The 20,004-nt window shown below is 48.4% G+C and overlaps 1 protein-coding gene across 2 annotated transcripts in view; it reads right to left on the reverse strand.

Annotated features, from left to right (window-relative positions):
• The window catches only part of RIN3 (Ras and Rab interactor 3), a 128,577-nt gene that overhangs the window by 62,394 nt on the left and 46,179 nt on the right, over window positions 1-20,004 (reverse strand). For both annotated transcript variants that reach the window (XM_081548169.1, XM_081548168.1), the window contains exon 3: window positions 10,717-10,834. In XM_081548169.1, coding sequence (XP_081404295.1) covers window positions 10,717-10,834 — 118 coding nt within the window. The remainder of the gene's footprint in view (window positions 1-10,716; window positions 10,835-20,004) is intronic.

A 20,004-nucleotide genomic window follows, 5' to 3' on the forward strand; every position in this document is an offset into this window, starting at 1 on the left:
GCTTTGAATGTGGAGTTGAGAGCCTGGCTTCAGTCCCAGTTTCATCCTTGGACCCAATTCCCTCCACTGCAAAATGGGGGTCTAGCACCTGCTTTGTAGGGCTGTGGTGAAGATAAGAGGAACGGCTTCCATGAAGACCACCTAATGCCTGGTACACAGAGAGTCTGGTACACAGTCTGGGCCTAGCTACCCCAGTAGCTAGGGCAAAGGCTGTATAAGATTTCAAGGGTAGGGTCTAATATTGAGGAACTGAGTCTCACCTGGGGGCTGCCCAGGGCAGTCTTGAACTGCAAACAATGGCTACATTAAAGAAACATCTCAAGAGGGGAAGTTCCACTGCTGGGAGTTCCCTGAAAGTTTCCACTGTGTAAACCAAGGCGGAGACAGCAAAAAACACAACAGAATGTATGTAACAGACTCTGGACTGCCAATAAAAGCAATGCAAACTATTCACTGATTCTTAACAGATCTAGGGAACCGGTGGTGGTTTAACTGCTCAGTCGTGTCTGATTCTTTGCAACCCCATGGTCTGTAGACCCCCAGACTTCTGTCCAGGCAAGAATACTGGAGTGGGTTGCCATTTCCTTCTCCAGGGCATCTTCCCAACCCAGGGATTGAACCCACATATCCTGTGAATCCTGCATTGCAGGCAGATACTTGATATCCAGGGAGATGGACACATGCACACACAAAATCATGGACGTCACCAGTCCATTTCTGCAGAACTTTCCAGAAGGTTTCACCTCTGCCTGCTTCCTTAAATAGTTTGGGCAGAAAGGAGAAGTTGATGGGACAGGGAACACTGTGGCTTCCCAAGTGGCCAGCTGGGTGGCCTGGGACACTGAACAACATGTATTTTCCTCACCTATGGTGAGGCTTTATATCCTAGTGCTTGGGATGTCTAGGGCCAGGCAAACCAAGAATAGCACCTTCTCTCTGTATGGGGCTTCATCTTTCCAAGGCATTTTATATCCATTTCTTGCCTGGTGAGGTCAGGTGGCCCAGAGACATTGAGTGACATGCTTAAGGTAACACAGAAGGTTACTGGTGGGGCCAGATTAGAACCCCATTCATTGATACCTGCCATGGTTTTGCATAAACTCACACTGATGCTGTTCCTCTTTCTGGTGGGAAAGCTGCCTGGAAGCTTCCAGAGCCAGGCAAATCTGTGAGGCGCTTCAGAAGTACTCAGAAGTGGACTTCCTTGGTGGTCCAGTAGCTAAGACTCTGTGCTCCCAATGCAGGGGGCCAGAGTTTGATCCCTGGTCAGGAATCTAGAGCCCACAAGCCATAACTCAGACCCCACGTACTGCAACTAAGGCCTGGCACAGCAAATAAATTTTTTTTCAAGTGTCCAGAGGTAACAATCAGCTGTCCCTTTTGTAAAAAAACCCTCAAAGCTGAGTCCCCCTGGAACAACCCCTAAGAAGTGCTGAATATTGGGGGCACTCCTTCTAGAGCAAAGCTCCATACAGGGACACTGTGAGAACCGCAAAGCCACTTGTAAAAAGCACTTTGCTTGTTTCTTCCAACCCACTCAGCTACCCAAGTGATCCTTCTAAGAGTGGAATTTGGTCTCCTCTGAGCCCAGGGGTCAATAGATGTTAGTTATGTATACACGGGAATGAATGGATGGATGGATGCAGTAGTATGCAGCTTGCTCTAGAATCTCTGTCAGGTTTTAGGTATGTTCGAATGTTTTCTTGATTATTCCCCACAGTAACTTCCTTGGGGGCATCTTTAACCCTATCTGTGGTTGATGAAAGTGAGGCCCAGGAGTCAAACCTCTTGCTGGAGTTCCCAGAGCCAATTAAACAGGAGAACTGAATGAAAATCCAGGTGTTCTGACTCCAAGACCTATGTCAAGGGGGAAGGTGAGCAGAGAAGGGGAAGAGGCAATTAACTTTTCATGAGTACTGACTCGATGTAGTTTCAGTTAGTCATCTGATTATGAGGTCATTTCACGGTCAAGAAAACCAAGGCTTAGTGAGGTGGATGATTGAGTAGCAAGGCCAAGACCTCACAGCTGAGGAACACAAAGGGGTGGCATTTGAGTTTGGATCCATCGGGTTCCAAAGCACACTCTCTGGGTCCTAGAGACTCTCTGCACAAGTGTGGCGTGTGACTAACCAGTTGAGCAGTGGTCCTACCCTTTGCTAGGCTATGGGGACCACAGATATATCAGACAGCAGCTCTACCCTTCTTAGATGAGTACACTTGACTGGCTGAGAGGAGAGGGCTTCGGGCCCCCTGAGCACAGCACAGAGGCGGGGTGACATGCTGAGTGCACAGAAGGGCGGCACCAGATGGGGATGCAAGCATTAGCTGTCTTCCAGGGGCCTCGTCGTAGAGACAACCTGGGAGAAACTGCCTCCATCAGGCAATAGACACATGAGAACTTCACTGTCCACCTAAGCAGTCTCATCAGGAAATCTGCTGGCCTGGGTAGCTGGTGGGCGTGGGGAGGATGCTGGAGGTCAGATGAGCCTTAATGAAAGCAGGTGCCCCCCTCCTCTGCTATTTCAGGACAGCCAGGACAAACCAACTCCCACTCTTTGCTGGCCGATGTCTGGCGCTCCACCCCTATAATATCAGTACAATAACTTTATTCCTACTGAGATGCACGCCCTTGTGGCTGGGAGCACTACTTTATGATGGTGTTAGTCTTTCACACGTTAGTATGAATCTGCTTACCGGCTAGAGAATTTCCAAAGAGCAGTTTTTCATGGAAGGTGGCAGAGGGAGGCAGAAACAGCTGGAAAGGAAGGTGGGAGCCCCAGACGCAAACATTGACAATCCAAACCCAGAGTCTTCCTGTGACAGGAAGCCCAGGAGGCACTGGGGCCTGATCCCTCTGGAGTCACCTCTAAAAGAGGGGTAGTAGCTATGCAGAGACCCCCGGCTTTCTGAAATCACTGAGTTAGACTGTCTTCTCTCAGACACATCTTCTGAAGCTGTAAAGCCCCTGAAGGTGGCAGTCACTGTACACACAGGCCGAGGCCACTCCCTGGGGCCTGATGATGGTGTAACACTTCCCCTCCCCCCCACAACCCACTTCCTTCTCTTGCCTCTAAGGCCACAAGTCCTGGATCTTTCTCCCCCCTCTGTCAAAACCTCCCCTGGTGTTCCATTTCCACAGAGCCAGACAAACTCCTGGTGCCCTCAAAGTGCACACTGACATTCTAGCTCTTATGACCATCTGACTTCCATTTCTGGCTAAGTGCGCGTGGGTCTGCTCAGCGTTGGCCAATGTCAGGCGCTGTGTCTTACAGAGCCTTCCTAAGGGTCATTCAGCACATAGTTCATTGGATGCAAAGTCTTTGAAATGTTTAATAACATAGAGAAAGCTCATAATAAAATGTTTAAGTGAAAAAAGAAAGCTAAAAAATGTGCACCACTATGATTCAAAATCTATAAAAAAAAAAAAGAAGAAACAAAGTCACCGAAGATTTACAGTAAGGTTCTTGGAGTTAAATTATCTGATGATGTATTTTTTTCCTGGGCCAACCTCAGTTCTGGAAGCTGAAAAGGGAATTACTGAAATAGATACAAACTGCGGTTATTTTTTTTTTTGCCAAAACCTGCATGAGTAATAACCAATATGAGATAAGAAGAATGAATTAACTTCTTAGAGGAGTCCTGCAGGAGCACGGCGCTGCAGGAAGTGATGGTTTTGAGGTCTGAGCTGCATGTTACTCAACCTCACAGCTAATTATAACTGCTAGAGTTTATTGAGTGCTTAGTACACTCAGACACTGTGACAGCTTTCCCCCATACATGACTTCATTTTGTCCAGGAGACAACACTAGGATATTATAGTTACCCCTATTCTGACACCAATCCCAGTGTCTGTGCTTTCCAAACCACCAAGCTATTCTCCAGCACCTCCCGGGTGTCCTACAATTTAACTCAATTCTTTATTTTTAAAAATGTAAAAACATATGTTTTTTGGCTGAGCCACGCAGCATGTGAAATCTTAGTTTCCCTGACCAGGGATCAAACGCACACCTTCCTGCGTTGGAAGTGCAGAATCTTAATCCATGGACCTCCAGGGAAGTCCCCAGTCTAACTCAATGCTGACACTATGTACCTAGAGAGAGTCAGATCCCACAAAACTTCCCCCACCGCCCGCACCCCCACTTCAAATACTAATCACAAGTCTAGGTTGTTACCCGTGCTTGTGACCAATCACCTATGGGACCAGAGGTTCCAATGATTTGGGTTCAATTAATCTGTTTGTGGGTTGCAGAACTCAGGAAACCCATTTACTCACAAGATCACTGGTTTGTATTAAAAGATAAAACTCAGAAACAGCCAAATGGAAGAGACACACAGGACAACGTATGCAGGAAGGGGTCAGAGCTTCTCTGCTCCCTGAGCGCACCACTCTCCCCAATCTCCATTGTGTTCACAAGCCAGGAAGCTCTCTGAACCCAGTCCCTTTGGGTTTTTATGGAGGCTTCATTTCACAGACATGATTGATCAAATCACTGGCCATCAGTGATACTCAACCTCCAGCTCCTCTCCCTTTCCCAGAGGTTGGGAGTGGAACTGAAATTCCCAACATTCCAATCGAATGATTGGTTTCCTGGCAACCAACCCCCATCCTTAGGTACTTTTCACCACATTCACATAAACTCAGGTGTGGTTGAAAGGGTTTGGTACGTGTCTTAAGACACAGTTACGGCTCTTTTTACTTAGAAAATTCTGAGGGAGCTCTGTGCCAGGAATGGGAATGAAGACTGTGTATACTTCTGATTGTAGGTCTATCACAGGTACAAGGCTGAGTGTTTCCTATGTGCCAGGCAGCACTGCCTCACATCTCTACTGCGTTCACTCTTCAATCCTCCAACAGCCGTGCTGCAGATGTTCCCGTTTTGCAGATGAAAAAACTGAAGGATAGAGATGTTAAGATACTTATCTAATGTCAGAAGATGCCAGGGACAGAATAAAAGCCTAGAACTGTCAGCCTTTCTAAAGCTCATGATCTCAAAAGAGGTTTGCCTTTGACAAGAGCACAAGACTCACCATGATACAATGCCTCCTGCCTGATGAAATATCAAGAGCTTGCCTTCTTCACACCAACCCCTGACTTTAACATAATCATTCCTTACCTTTTTATGGACTTAACATATTTTGGTCCAAATACAGGTGAAATCTCATTCGAGGATAATGGGTCAGTTGGTGAAAGGGTCAAACCCAAGAGCACCAAAGCAAATCTCCAGTGTGGACCTGAAAGGCAATTTGTACGACACGCTGCCCTCCCATACATACAGATCTCTACTGCCTGGGAGGACTCATGTAGAATTTCTCCCCTCCTTGGTTTGAAAGGTCACCCAGTCCAGTGGTGATAATCATCAGCACCAATCAGCATAACATTCACCGCTGAGGTGGGCTCTGTTCACAAGAGCATTTATCTCATTCAACTACTTGGCCCCAAATCACAGGTCCAAGGGTGAGAGATCTGCTCAAAACAAGAAGAAATCCTAACTGAGTTCAACAGGCCAGCCTTTCTACTGCCAGGGGTCAGGGTGGAACAGGGGATAGGCAAGAAGGGAAGTGGGGCTGCCCCGAAACTAGGCCAAGTGGCTCAGACTGAGTACTGGGCAGTCACTTCCTGTAGGGGCCAGACCACACCATCCGCTGCTGTCTCATGATTCCTCTTCTGCAGACGGGGCCGACTGACTTTCTATTATATATCAGCCAGGAGAAAATGCCATCACATGAAGGTGTCATTGCTGCCATCTTCAAGGGCGCAGATTAATGAAAAAGATAGCTCGTGTCTCCCAGCCAGCTAGTTAATTTCAGCCATAAAGGGGCAAGGCTGCACCTGGAGGCTGGTCAGACCTCCAACCATCCTGTGTCCTGCCCTTTCGCCTCCTATATCCCATGAGCCAATGTCTTTTCTGCCAGTTCTCAGTTGCTACTCGCCACATATACGCATCTGGCCTCTGAGGGTCCCTGATGAAGCTAAGTGGTGACGCGCTTGTCACCTTGGAGCAGCACAGAGGGGAATCAGGGATGCAACAGGTGATAACAGGTGTTCAAAATAGTCGCTACCCCTCCCTGCTTGTCTCACATTGGCGAGAGGATCATACTTTCCATCTCACTGAGTCTGGTCTGGCCATTCGACCTGTTTTGGCCAATAAGGTGTTATGGGAAGTGACTTCTGCCACCTCTGAATCAATCTGCCATCTCTCTCCGTCCCCTCTGCTCCCAGATGGGTGCTTCTTTTTCAGCCCAGATTGCAGAGTGAAATGTTTTTGTAAAGAGTCTCAGCGGACATGCAATGTGAGTGAGAAACACACTCGCCTGACTGTGTGCAGTACTGTGGGTGTACAAGCCCCTGCAGTGCAGGGCTGTTTGTCACCACAGCATAACTAGCCTGATCGGACTGGTTCAGGATTTTACCAAAAAACTCTTAACAAGGAACTAGAGGATAAGCTGAGCACACAGAAGCACAGAGGTGGTCCGCAAAGGTCTTTCTCATTCAAAGCAAACAGAGGGGGGCAACAGATGAGGCCGACCGCCCACTTCTGGGGGATCCCCTTGTCTCCTTCCTTTGCCTCAGCTCTGTGTGGGGAATCCCAACAAAAGGTCCCAGGTCCAGGCTCTGGGCCTTTCCCTTGCCCACTTCCTCTTCAGGCCACCCCCCCCACCTCAGCCACCATGGCCACAGGAGGATGCAAGAGGTGGCTCCTTTCTCCTGCAAAGGACTATGGTCAGTCCCCACAAGCTGGGCTGGGATATACCCAGAACCTTGGAACCCAGTGTGTAGGCTTATTCCACTCCTCCTTTTGCCTTAATCCTGAAGGAGGCTTAATAATAACAGCAATAACAACAATAGTGATACTAACAAACACAGTTATTACCCTCTAGGATGCTCTGGGTACTACCCTAAGCACTTCAGATATACTAACTCCTCCTTCCAGCCCGCTATGGGAGCAGCACCATTATCATCCCCATCTTAGAGGCCTGGAGAGGTTAGGCAAGGGGCCCAAGGTCACACAGGTGGTTAAAGGCAGAGCTCAGATTCCAACACAGGCTGTGTGGCTTCCCTGGTCTGTGCTTGACCATCATGTTAAGGAGCAGGTACCACACAGGACAACAGCACAAAGGTGGAAGTGGCGAAGCAACGTGGCAAAGAAACACACCATTTGCTGCTTTCTTGCTGTCGTCTGGTTTCTCTCCGGGGAGATCTCAGGGCTGAGGTTTGGGGAGCAGAGGAGTAAAATAATAATAATAAAAAAAGCAAAATGAAACTTGTACAAACCTATAGACGACATCTGTGCAGTCACAGGGAATGGATACGAATTGTGATTTAGAACAGTTATGTTTCACGAAGGATGTTTGGTGTGGGTTTTGATGCTCTTTTCAGCTAAGCTGAGCATACATTTTTAAAGGTTTAAAAATGGAAAGTGGGATTCTACCACACGGCCCCGGGAGGAAGACATGAAATCAGAGAAGGAACCTTCCTTCATCCCGAATGCCTTGGCGTATTCCTTGGGCTCCTAGTCAAGAATGAGACACACAACCAGATGTGACATCTGGTTCCATGGATTAGACCTTGTGCGTGCTTCCCAACCAAGCTCCAAAAGCCTGGAGCAGACTGTCACTGGGGTGGGAAGACCGAGAAGTGATTACCCTGGAGATGGGGCAGGGAGGTGGGAAAAGAAGCTCAGGGGCCAAGGATTTCGGAAAGCAGAGCTTCTAGACATTCCATCCAGCCAGCCCAACTCCCTTTTCCTCCACGAAGGCTCCCTGGTCAGCCTGCCCTTGAAACCATGCTCCCTCCTTCCACTTCTTGCACATGTGCTGACGTGTAACCAGCTCAGCACAACATCCCTACTTTCAGCTACTTTCCCAATGTTGGTGTTGAAATTCAAGAGCACAGCTGGCTCCTGGGTTTCTAAAGGATTGCAGATACCTGATTCCTACAATTGTAGGTACTCTGGGCAGCCAAGTCCCCAAAAGCCTGGTTACTCTCCATAAGAAGCAGGACAACATGAGTCCATAAGCAGGAAGGCTGATGGCTGTCTTTTTCCCAGATCAGAAGTGCACCCAGACTCTGTGCAGCCACCGGGTGCCCCAAACAACCTCACTCCTTCTGTAGTCACCATATGTTTGGTCTGGGGAAACTGTAACATTCTCCTTCCTCTCTGAGATCCCTACATTTTCTTCCCTGCTGGATGTTATAGGACAGGAGTCATTAAGGGTCACTCTATAAATTACCAACCCCACACACTCCTTACCCTTTACCCAGAGACCAGACTCTGAGCAGTTCACCAAGATCCTGGCTCTTTGTGACTTCCCAGACAGATGTCTGGACTACATATCCCAGTCCCCCTTGCAGTTGGGCGTGGCCACGTGAGGAAGTTCTAACCAATGTAACATGAGCACAAGTGTCACACCAACTTATAGGCATTGAGGTAAGACCCATCCACAAGACTCCCCTTTCCCCTTGCTGTCTACCATGTGGAAGGCATGCCATGTGGTTGGCATGGAGTTAACCACAGGAGGGCTTCTCAGGTGGCACTAGTGGTAAAAGAACCTGCCTGCCAGTGCAGGAAACATAAGAACCAAGGGTTTGATCCCTGGGTCGGGAAAATCCCCTGGAGAAGGGCATGGAAACCCACTCTAGTATTCTTGCCTGGAGAATTCCATGGACAGAGGAGCCTGGCAGGCTACAGTCCATGGGGTTGCAAAGAGTGGGACAAGACTGAAGTGACTTAGCATGCATGCAACCACAGGAAACTGAAGGCTGCATGCTCAAGATGGGGTCCCTGAAGGAGCCTTCCCCACTGATCAGGAATCTCGCACATGATCAGGAACTAGCCCCTTTTGAGTTTGAAAGTGAAAGTGTTAGTTGCCCAGTGGTGTCTGACTCTTTGCAACTCTGTGGACTGTAGCCCACCAAGCTCCTCTGTCCATGGAATTCTCCAAGCAAGAATACTGGAGTGGGTTGCCATTTCCTTCTCGAGGAGATCTCCCCGCCCCAGGGATCGAACTCAAGCTATTCCAGTTTTTGTTGTTATTGCAGCAGCTGGCTAATCTTCCCGCTAACATGTTCTCCATAGCACGACTCTCCATTGGATGATCACCTTACATCACTTACTCATTTATTGTCTCCTCTCTCAGAGCAGGGCCTGTGTTTTGTTCCCTGCTGTATCCCTAGTGCTAGAGCAGCTCCCGACACCATGCAGAGACACTTAATAACCAATTGTTAAATACACAAATGAGTAGATGATGTTTCACCCATTCAGTGTTTGGCAAGAACAGGAATCTGCCCCTGCTTTTGCTTTCTCCTCCGCCTGAGCTAGAAAATTAGCGTATAACTAAATTAACATCCTCACTCTTCTGGATCCAGGCTGTATTCCCTTCTCTTTCACATCTTCCCAGAGTCCTTCCCACAATGGTCTGCAGCCTCTGTGCCCCTGAGCTGGAGGTCCCTGTGCAGTTACAACTATCACACTGCACAGCAAGGGCAGGGGTCTGTGTCTCTCCCACCCACCATGTCCCCCACCCTCCAAGTAGACTGGGAGAGCCTTGAGGCCAGAACTCTGTCTTTTTCATCTTTGCATCTTCCCAGTGCTGGGCACAAGTGTCTCTTAAGAAACAAGCACCCTAAAATATTGAATAAATATTTGTAAAAATATTTACTGTATGTATATAACATTTGGGCTTCCCAGGTGGCTCAATGCTAAAGAACTCGCCTGCCCATGCAAGAGACATAAGAGACATGGGTTCGATCCTTGGGTTGAGAAGATCCCGTGGAGAAGGAAATGGCCACCCACTCCAGTATTCCTGCCTGGGAAATCCCACGGACAGAGAAGCGTGGCAGGCTACAGTCCATGGGGTTGCAAAAGAGTCAGACACGACTTAGCGACTAAACAACAACATGTAACATTCAATTATGCAAACATTTGATTACCTTGTGTATTTCTATCCTAAACACTTAAATATTTTATCATTTTTTAACTGTTGTTACTCTGCTGCTAACCAACAATAAAAAGCTTCCCACACTCTTGGATCCATTTACAAGAGGACCTGAGCTGGTGCTCGGAATAGTCTACAGATTTCTTCTATTAAGCTTTTTGGGTCTTAATACTTGGCATGGCGCATGAGAGGAGGGGGAAGCCCACACACTTTCAGTTGCACACAAACCAACCCTTGATTGGGGTCCCCAAACATTTTTCCACAGAGGCCCAAGCCTGCCCCCCTGGCACCCCTGGGCACACACAGGATTTTTCCTTTGAAAGTGCTTGCCCATTTGACCCTCACAAAGGCTGTGTGATACACACAGGAAGAGACTATTCTGTCCGTTTGAAAGATATGAAAATTGAGTCTCAGAGAGGTTCAGTGACGTGTCCAAGATCACGGTTTGTGTGTGTGCTGAGCTGTCACTAGGATCCAGGGCCCCAGACCTTTCCCCTCTTTTCCTTCCCTTTCTTCAGCATGACCTAAACAAAAGGAAACTTCTCACGGGCCTTGAGGAAGCAAAGCCATCGAGCTGTGAGCGGAAACATGTTGACTTTGAGTGATAAACTCGAGTTCAGAACAAGCTGGGCCAAACAACCAAACAACTTCAGCAGATGAAAGCGTCCCCCCTTCTTCTAATTTTAGAGCCTTCTGGCCTGAGAGGAGTGTCTGTGGTTACAGGGTGCAGCATCTGCTGCTGCTGTGTGGTTGGAGGCAGAACGGGAAGACGGTACTCACTCGATTTTTCTTCTTTAATGGTGTACTCGAGCACCTCGGATGAGCTCTCGTTCAGGGAAGGAAAGTGGACACAGAGCACCAGGTGCTTCAAGCTGCTGTCCCGGCGGACCAGGAATGTCTGCAATGGAGGAAGAGGGCACTCCATGAGTCAAAGATGGGACACAAGGTTGGAAGGACAACTGTGAGATGGGAGTCATCTGGAAGGTTCCAGAAACCAAGAGGCAGGGTGGGGGAGTCAAGCATTCCCAAGGACAAGCAGGGGTTCTGTCCCAAGAGCCATGTGTCACCTGGCCCATGTGCCATGGATCCTTGAGCCTCAGTTTCTCATTTGTGTATGGAGGTGGAGGTCAACTAAATCAAGGCCGATGCCTGTGTACCACCCTCTGAGATGCTGGTTTGTTGGGGGCGGGGTTGGGTCTGGAATCAGCTGAATCTGGTACAGGTAGTGGTCTGGGGACTGCTTTTGGAAAAGCACAAACATACCAGCTGAATTTCAACTCACACCCTAGCACATATGCTCTGGGGGAGGCTGGAAACAATCATAGATATTAGTCAAGTCACACTATTTTTTTCCCATGAAAACAAAAGTAGCAAATAACTAATATACAGCTTGTGCTGTGACAGCAACTGTTAGGAATGCTTTGCATATATTTACTTGCTTAATCCTCCCGATAACCCTGTGACGTGAGTTTTGCTGTTATCCCTGCTTCACAGATGAAGGAACTGAGGTGCTCCCTGACCCTAACAGGACCTGGCTCTTCCGGCTGGTATGAAGACTGACTGAGGAAATACCTCTATGGGCTTGGGCCCCAGGATATACCCTGAAGGCTGTCCCTGGCCAAAGCCTCACAGCTGATGGGGTAGAGCTGGGATTCAGCCCAGGTCACTGGTATCCACGCTCTGGACCCCATGCTATGCAGCCCTTCTCTGTTCCCCACATCCCGCCTGGGGGGAACTTGTCCTTTCTTCTCCTGTGGATTTACTCTAGTCGAAAATGATGCTTCTGAGCCCCAAGGACCTATTTGTGCTGTAGTAACCAAGCATTACCTAAGTCTAAACCAGAGCCAGCATGTTTATAGATGCTTCACTTTTACTTCTCCTGCTCCAGATGACCACTTTGCTCAGCTAAAGGGACTGTGACTCTGAAGTTTTCCCCTGTCATAGCCACACAGACATTTAATTCAATGTCATTAAATTGTCAATGCATGCTAAGTTGCTTCATTCATGTCCGATTCTTTGTAACCCTATGGGTCATAGCCCATTGTGGCTTCCCTGGTGGCTCTGATGGTAAAGAATCTATCTGCAATTCAGGAGACCCAGGTTCAATCCCTGGGTCGGGAAGATCCCCTGGAGGAGGAAATGGCAATCCACTCCAGTATTCTTGCCTGGGGAATTCCATGGACAGAGGAGCCTGGTGGGCTACAGTCCATGGGGTCGCGAAGAGTCAGATATAACTGAGCAACTAACACTTTCTTCTAATGGACCATAGCCCGCCAGGCTCTTTAGGGCTGGGCCTGGGATCTGAGCTCAGGCCCTTTAGCTCGAGATCCTGAGCCCCGTAACCAGCCCACAGAGGGTGGTCTCTTCGTTTAAGCATCTGCTCTCTGGGAGAGCGCCTCCTGGGAGCAGGGACACAAGGCACCCCTTACTCCTTGAACTGAGGTCAGCAATGAGGTTACCAGCCTCTCCTCACACAGGGCAGGCTGGAGAGAACCTGAGAGCCCAGTGAGTGGGGGAAGGCAGTAGAGAGGCTTCTAGGGCAGAAATGGGAGGCGGGTGGGGGTGCTGGCACCCCACCTGGAAGTCACCTCCTCGGGGATCTAGCAGGAGGCGGGCTCTCATGTAGGTGCCTCTCTGCACTCCTGGTACAGCCTCGCCTGCTGTGAGCAGCAACATCTCTGAGCTGATACATTCACCTGGACCTGAACTGCCCCTATGAATCCACCTTTCAAAGAAAATAGGTCACTTTGGCTTCTCTTCAGAGATACAGGTCAGCATTAGTTCAGTTCTGTCACTCAGTCGTGTCTGATTCTTTGTGATGCTATGACTGCAGCATGCCAGGCTTCCCTGTCCATCATCATCTCCTGGAGCTTGCTCAAACTCATGCCCACTGAGTCAATGATGCCATCCAACCATCTCATCTTCTGTCATCCCCTTCTCCTGTCTTCAATCTTTCCCAGCATTAGGGTCTTTTCCAGTGAGTCAGTTCTTCACATCAGGTAGCCAAAGTATTGGAGCTTTAGCTCTGGCATCAGTCCTTCCAATGAATATTCAAGACTGATTTCCCTTAGGATTGATTGGTTTGATCTCCTTGCAGTCCAAGGGATTCTCAAGTCTCCTCCAACACCACATTTCAAAAGCATCAATTCTTCAGCGCTAAGCCTTCTTTATGGTCCAACTCTCACATCCATACGTAACTACTGGAAAAACCACAGCTTTGACTAGGTGGACCTTTGTCGGCAAGGTAATGTCTCTGCTTTTTAATATGCTGTCTAGATCGGTCACAGCTTTTCTTCCAAGGAACAAGAATCTTTTAATTTCATGGCTGTAGTCACCATCTGCAGTGATTTTGGAGCCCAAGAAAATAAAGTTTGTTGCTGTTTCCATTGTTTCCCCATCTATTTGCCATGAAGTGATGGAACCAGATACCATGATCGTTGTTTTTTGAAGGCTGAGTTTTAAGGCACTTGTTTCACTGTCCTCTTTCACTTTCATCAAGATCGAGGTACCATACCTATCAGGTCCATGAGAACCAGCAGGTGTGAGGGAATGTGAGAATGAGTATGTGTGTGTGTGTGTGTGTGTGTGTGTGTGTCTGAATAAGCCTGTGGGTGATATAAAAAAAATACATCTGGTCTTTGTCCCCAGTTCCTGGCACAGAGCTTCACGAACCCTTGGGATTTCCTAAATGATGGGGTCTTTCGCAGTTCATAAAGAGCCCCTTTGGACCACATCTGAGTTTATGTTAACAGGTGGCCCAGGTGAGACCTTAAAGAAGAGGCTGCCCCAGAAAGACAGTCACATAATTAGAGGGCTGAAACCCCCAGGCCCACTTCTACCTCTGGGGAGGGAAGAGGGACTGTAGACTGAGTTCAAGCCCGGGGCAATGATTTAATCTCCTGCTTGGCGAACACACTGATACGTGGGGAGGGTGCTGTGCCCCGATGCCATGGGGAGAGGGTATGGGAGCTCTGCGTGGCCCTCCCCACCCAGACCTCATCCCTGTGTGTCTGTCGTTCGGCTGCGCTTGCGTTTTATAATCAAACTGTCATCATAAGCATAGTGCTTTCAGTGAGTCCTCTGGATCTTTCCAGCAAATTATCAAACCTAAAGAGGGGTCATGTTTGTAGCCAAGTCAGAAGTGTGGGGATCCTGGGGACCCCACTTGTGCTTGGCATCTGCAGTAAGAGTAGTCTTTGGGGGGACCTTCCCTTTAACTTATGGGGTCTGTGTTCACTTTGGGTAGCCGTGTCAGAATTGAATTGTAGGACATTCTACAACTGCAGGACAGTTGATATCAGAGGAACTGTTCAAGAGTCGAGTGAATGTGTGTGAGTGTGCGCGCAAGTGCATGAATGTGTGAATGAATGTATATGTGTGGGGGGTGCGGTAAGTGAGGAACAAGGGAACTCTGGGCTGAAGCCAGGGCTCCCCTCCTGGAGCTCTGATGGGCAGGGCATGGGGAGGGAGCCCAGAGGAACCAGGGGTGCCCCTGGGAAGGGAGACAGCAAAGCTGGATCCTTGACCCTGAGCCCAGGCAGGAGCTGAGGCTGGCACCCTCCTGAACTGAAACCAAACTAGCATAAACTCTGTCTTTGGAGGACAAGAGCTCCCTTTCCAAGGGTGGCGTGCATATGTGTGTTGGGGTGGGGGTGGGAGGAGACACAAGCCCAGGTCATTGTTCAGAAGCGCGTGCACAGAGCAGAGCTGCCCCTTGCCATCTTGGAGTGTCAGGAATGGCACCGGAGGGGAGGAAGTGATTTCAAACATGACCCATTGGGGAAAATGCCACCAATCAGTTTTTTTTTTTTTTCACAAAAGAAAATACATGAGAGCAAAACAAGATAATAAGGATACGTATCAGAAGGATGGACTATTTTTTATTTGAGAGAGCAAGAGAGAGAGAGATCTATGGAGGGCCAGGGCCACAGTACAACATATCTTTTATTTTTTTTTGATGTGGGTTATTTTTAAAGTCCTTATTGAATTTGTTACAATATTGTTTGTTTTATGCTGAGTTTTTTGGCCACGAGGCATGTGGGATCTCAGCTCCCCAACCAGGGTTTGAGACCATAACCCCCTGCAATGGAAGGTGAAATCTTAACCACTGGACTGCCGGGGAAGTCTCCAATGTAGATATCTTACTCTACTGATGGTTACCTTCTTCCTGGACTATTTGACCCCCACCGATCTCACCCTAGGGTGACTGCAATGACAAATCGCCACTGCCAGCCTCAACTGGGACCTCCTGCAATGCCACCCTGCAACCTAACTGGCTCTTTCACACCAAACACGTAACAATTTCTAGATTTCCTTACTCTGCTGAGACACTGACCCTGTTCTCCACCTTCCTGTTCCACAGAGAGAGAGAAAGAAGATAAGAACCCTCCGACAGGAACTCCTCCAGCTACAGGAAGAGTCAAGTCTGCATTTGACAGTCAAGATCTGTCACCATCTGCATTTTTTCCTGGGCTCCCAGAGGGCCCTGGGCAGCCTGCTATGAGCTCTGTGGCCCTGGGTCAGTCCGTAGTTTCTCCGAGCCTCAGTGTTCCTATCTGTAAATTGGGATAACACCCACAACCACCTAGCAGAAACAAGAAATGAAACCAAAGCCCTGTCCTTCTGTGTTGGAAGGAGTAAGTGAGATGTTACGTAGGGAGGCACCCAGTGGGATAAAAGGGTTTCTACTGATGCTCACTAAGAATTAATTTTCCATCTGCTTCTGCCTTCCTTGACCATGGCTGGTTTACATTCCTCAACCTCCCAGTCTTGGGCTCCATCTAGAACTGGGGCTCAGTCTACCACATGTGTTTCTTATGAAAAAGACTCAGAAAGGATTTCCTTAAGAAGTGGTTCAGCTGCAAGTAAGGAACAGAAGTTTAAACAGCAACTGATGTCTGCACTCTGGACCAGGTACCTTATACCTTGCATCATCCAGCTCCCCCATGGCTGGGTGAGGTGGGCACTATTACCATTTCTTCTGATGGGTGAAGACTCAGGATACAGAGAGGTTAAAGAAACCCAACGCCATGCAAACAGGAAATGCAGATGGAAGATGCAGACCTGGGCATCACTGAGAGCATCTCACTTATCTCTTGCCATCGACTCTGTGTTAACCAGTCATTGCAGGGCAGGGGTGCAGACTGGGGTGGAAAGTACCCCAGGCTGGGCTCAGGTTCCCAATTCTGAGTGCTCAACACCCACCCTTTCAGCATGGCCACAGAACCTCCTGCAGCACTTCCTTCTGCCATGGCCAAGTCCTGGGGCTCTTATCTGAAAAGCTAAGATAATGCACTAGGTGAGGGGTTTGGGGAGGTGAATTGGTTAGGCGGGGAGAAGGGAGGGAGGCTCAAGGAGTCCTAATAAATAAAGTCCCCAAAATAAAGTCTCTCACTGTCTCTCACTGTCATCGATTAACTACTAAACTAGCCCTAGACGCCAAACCTCCAGATTTCTCATTAGGTAAACAATAGTCGCGTTATGGTTGAAGCTACCATAGGCTAGGTATTACTTGAACTGAAAGCATTCCCAGCTGACCTAGTGCCTCAACGGATTATTGAAAGTGCTCAGGTGACTTCAGTAGAGTGCCTGCTATATAATAAGCACCCAAAATATGGTATGGGGCTCTTCAGATGGCACTAGTGGTAAAGAACTTGCCTGCCAATGCAGGAGACATAAGACTTGCGTTTGATCCTTGGGTTGGGAAGATCCCTTGGAGGAGGGAATGGCAATGCATTCCAATAATCTGGCCTGGAGAATCCCATACACAGAGGAGCCTGGTGGGCTACAATCAATAGGGTCACAAAGAGTTGGACACAACTGAAGTGACTTAGCATGCACACAATGTATGGTGTCTCTACCTGCCTCAGAGTCCCCTGCTGTGTGGAGGGGACTTCCCATCCTCTCGTTCATGGATGGCTCTATAGTCAGAAAGGTAACATGCTGAGAACCAGGCACCTTGGACATGCAAAGACATCCTCACTAGCACCTCCAGACTTCATGTCTCAGCCCTGAGTGAAAGGATGAACTTAAGGTGAGCAGAGAGGGAACTCGAGGTGACAAGTCCAGGCCCCGGCGCCTTCTCTGTCCACCTCCAGGATCCCTGCAGGTGGGCCGCCTGGGGTTATTAAGATGGAGTAGGTCACAATCATGCCCACACTGGGACCCTCCCTGAGCGAGTGCTCCCGAAAGCCTTCCCTGATTAAGCAGGGCCAAAGCTTGCTGTGCCCCAGCATCCTCACTCAACCTCTCTCCTCTATGGGTAGAAGCGTCATCTGGGGCCTTGTTGAGCCAACATCTGAGTCAGCCCACTGCTTCTGTTCCCTCTTTATTTATTCCCCCTTTTTTTTTTTTAAATTGTTTTATTTTATTTATTGGACACACAGCATGTGGGATCTTAGTTCCCCAACCAGGGATCAAACCCATGCTCCCTCCATTGGGAGCTCAGAGTCTTAACCACTGGACCACCAGGGAATCCCCTATTTATTCCCCTTTTGTTAGCTCCTCCAATACACTAGATTAGGAACTTGCAAAAAGCAGAAGAATCCTCTTCCCCCAACTGTACAAACTGATTGGTGACATGCCCACCCATGCTCTGAGGATCCCCGTTTTCTTTGAAGAGCTAGGATTCGCCCATCCTCACCCTCTGAAGCCTACAGCAGAGTCATGGCCAGAGCCCTGGGCCGTGAGGCAGGACGCGGTGTCCCTCCTAGTGCTGACCCTGGCTTGCTGTGCCCTTTGGCAAGTCACTTCCCCTCTCTGAGCTGGCTTTTCCAGTCTAGTCAGGGAGAGGGACAAAAGGGTCCAGGACTCCTTCCATCTAGAAGATTCTCTCCCAGCATCAGTGGCCTGGGATCTTTCCCAAACCTCAGGGTTAGTTTTATAGGTAAATCACTGCAATCCAGGAGGGCTGAGCCCTTGGCTGGCATGCGAGCCCCTCTCTGTCCACCTTCAGTCAGCATGATGAATTTTGGGACTAGCTAATTTCAGTAACAGCTGGGACAGAATATGCTTCGGGAGAGAATGCAGCTACTGCATGCCCTTCCTTCTCTCCAAATAAATACATAAAAACCCAAAGCTAAATAAACTATAAATGGTTTTGTTTTTACTATCCCTTTTTGGCCCGGTCAATCCAGAGCTGTCTGCTTTTCCACTTTTGTTATTTTAGGACTATTTTCCAGTTGCTTGGGGAAATTTTCCAATCATGCTCTTTAGGGATGGAACAGAAGTGGCTGGTTCTTTGCAGAGTCCACAAGGCAGGGGCATCTGTGCCCGTGGAGGTCGGGGGTCCAGTGGCCGAAGCCCACTCTGGACATGCAGCCCGTCTTTGTTACATAGAACGAGGTTGAGTCTGGTAAGGAGCGGGTTTCTCAATCCTGGCTGCACATCAGAATCACCGAGGGAATTTGATAACCTTGCTGATGGCTGAGCCCCACTCTAAACCAAAGAAATCAGCATTTTTGGGGATGAGGCCGAGACATTGTGGTTTTTTATTTTTTTAAGTCTTTGAAGGCAGTTAGTGCAAATCACACTCTATTGCTTAGTAGCCATATTACTCAGGGCAGGTTCCTTACTGTCAGAAGTGAGTTTCCTCACTTATATAATAGAGAGCCCTCAGGAATTCCCTGGTGGTCCAGTGGTTAGACTTGGTGCTTTCACTGCAGAAGCCTGGGTTTGGTCCCTGGTTGTGGAACTAAGATCCTGCAAGCCACACAGTGTGACCAAAATATAAAAATTAAAAATAAATAAATAAAATAGAGAGCCCGCCCCCTGTTCTGCAGGGCTGTTGGAAAGATGAGAGATAGTGCTTGGCAACACAGCAGACCTGCTGGCTATGTCTTCTTCCCTGGTCCTAGCACCCTGAAGGGGAGAAAAGCAGCTTCACTGATGCTTTTGCCAAACTAATATTGAATGGAATTGGTATCCTTGGGCTCACAGTAGAGGAAGATGCCTTGAATGTGGCTGGTCCATATCACAACTCAGGTTACTGTAACTCTTGCTAACCCCTCACTACAAAAAGCAACCTTACAAGAGGTTTCATTCATTGAAAGACCACCTTGAGGTTTAGAAGCAATAACACTCCAGTAGCAACATTGAGTGCCCAGATCTTAATTTCTAGTATTATTCTCCAATGAGAAATGGCTGAGCCTAGAACTAGGGCAAGAAATATATAAGACAGTCTGGAGCATCTTTTAGTGTAAGAAAGTGAGGAAGTGCTCCAAACAAACAAATAAGTAAAACACACACAGAATGATGGGGATTCATCACAGGGACACAGGAATCAACTGAAAGAGCTCCCGGTGGCCAAAGTTGAAACAATTTGAGCAACAAAATAATTATAGTAGTACTGGGCTATATTGGCCCTCCCTGGTGGCTCAGTGGTAAAGAATCCACCTGCCAATGCAGGAGATGCAGGTTCGAGCTGGGTCGGGAAGATCTGCTGGAGCCCTGGAGAAGGAAATAGCAACCCACTCCAGTATTCTTGCTTGGAAATCCCATGGACAGAGGAGCCTGGTGGGCTATAGTCCACAGGGTTGCAAAAGAGATGGACATGACTTAGCAACTAAACAGCAACAACAACACTGAGTTGCAACTCAAAGCATAAAATAAATATCTGTGAGTCCACACAGATAAAGTAAGTGATTGAATAAATAAATAAATGGAGGAGAAGAGACAAATCCTTTGTGCAGAAGAATTTCAAATAGTTTACACAGATGCTCTACCCTCAGGGAGGAGGAACACAAGTCCCCATTCTCTGAGAGTGGGCTGTGTAGAGTGACTTCCTTCCAAAGAGGACGGTATGGAAGGGGGAGGGGTAGGACTAACTTTACAGTGGAACCTGACAGGTGATCAAGGTCAACATCCACAGTGACGTCACGTGGATAATACGTACCTTAGTCACAGTGGGATGAGAATGGCACTTTGGCTCTGGGATCTTCCTCCCTCAAACCTGTACCCCCGTCTAACCATCAGACAAATCACAGGTAAGGGACATTCTACAAAACGCCTGACCAGTACTCCTCAAAGCTGTCAAGGTCGTCAAAAACAAAGAAACTCTGAGAACCGCGC

Source organism: Giraffa tippelskirchi, chromosome 12 (assembly GCF_054371585.1).
Source record: "Giraffa tippelskirchi isolate mGirTip1 chromosome 12, T2T-mGirTip1v1.2.pri, whole genome shotgun sequence".
Classification (NCBI taxonomy): domain Eukaryota; kingdom Metazoa; phylum Chordata; class Mammalia; order Artiodactyla; family Giraffidae; genus Giraffa; species Giraffa tippelskirchi.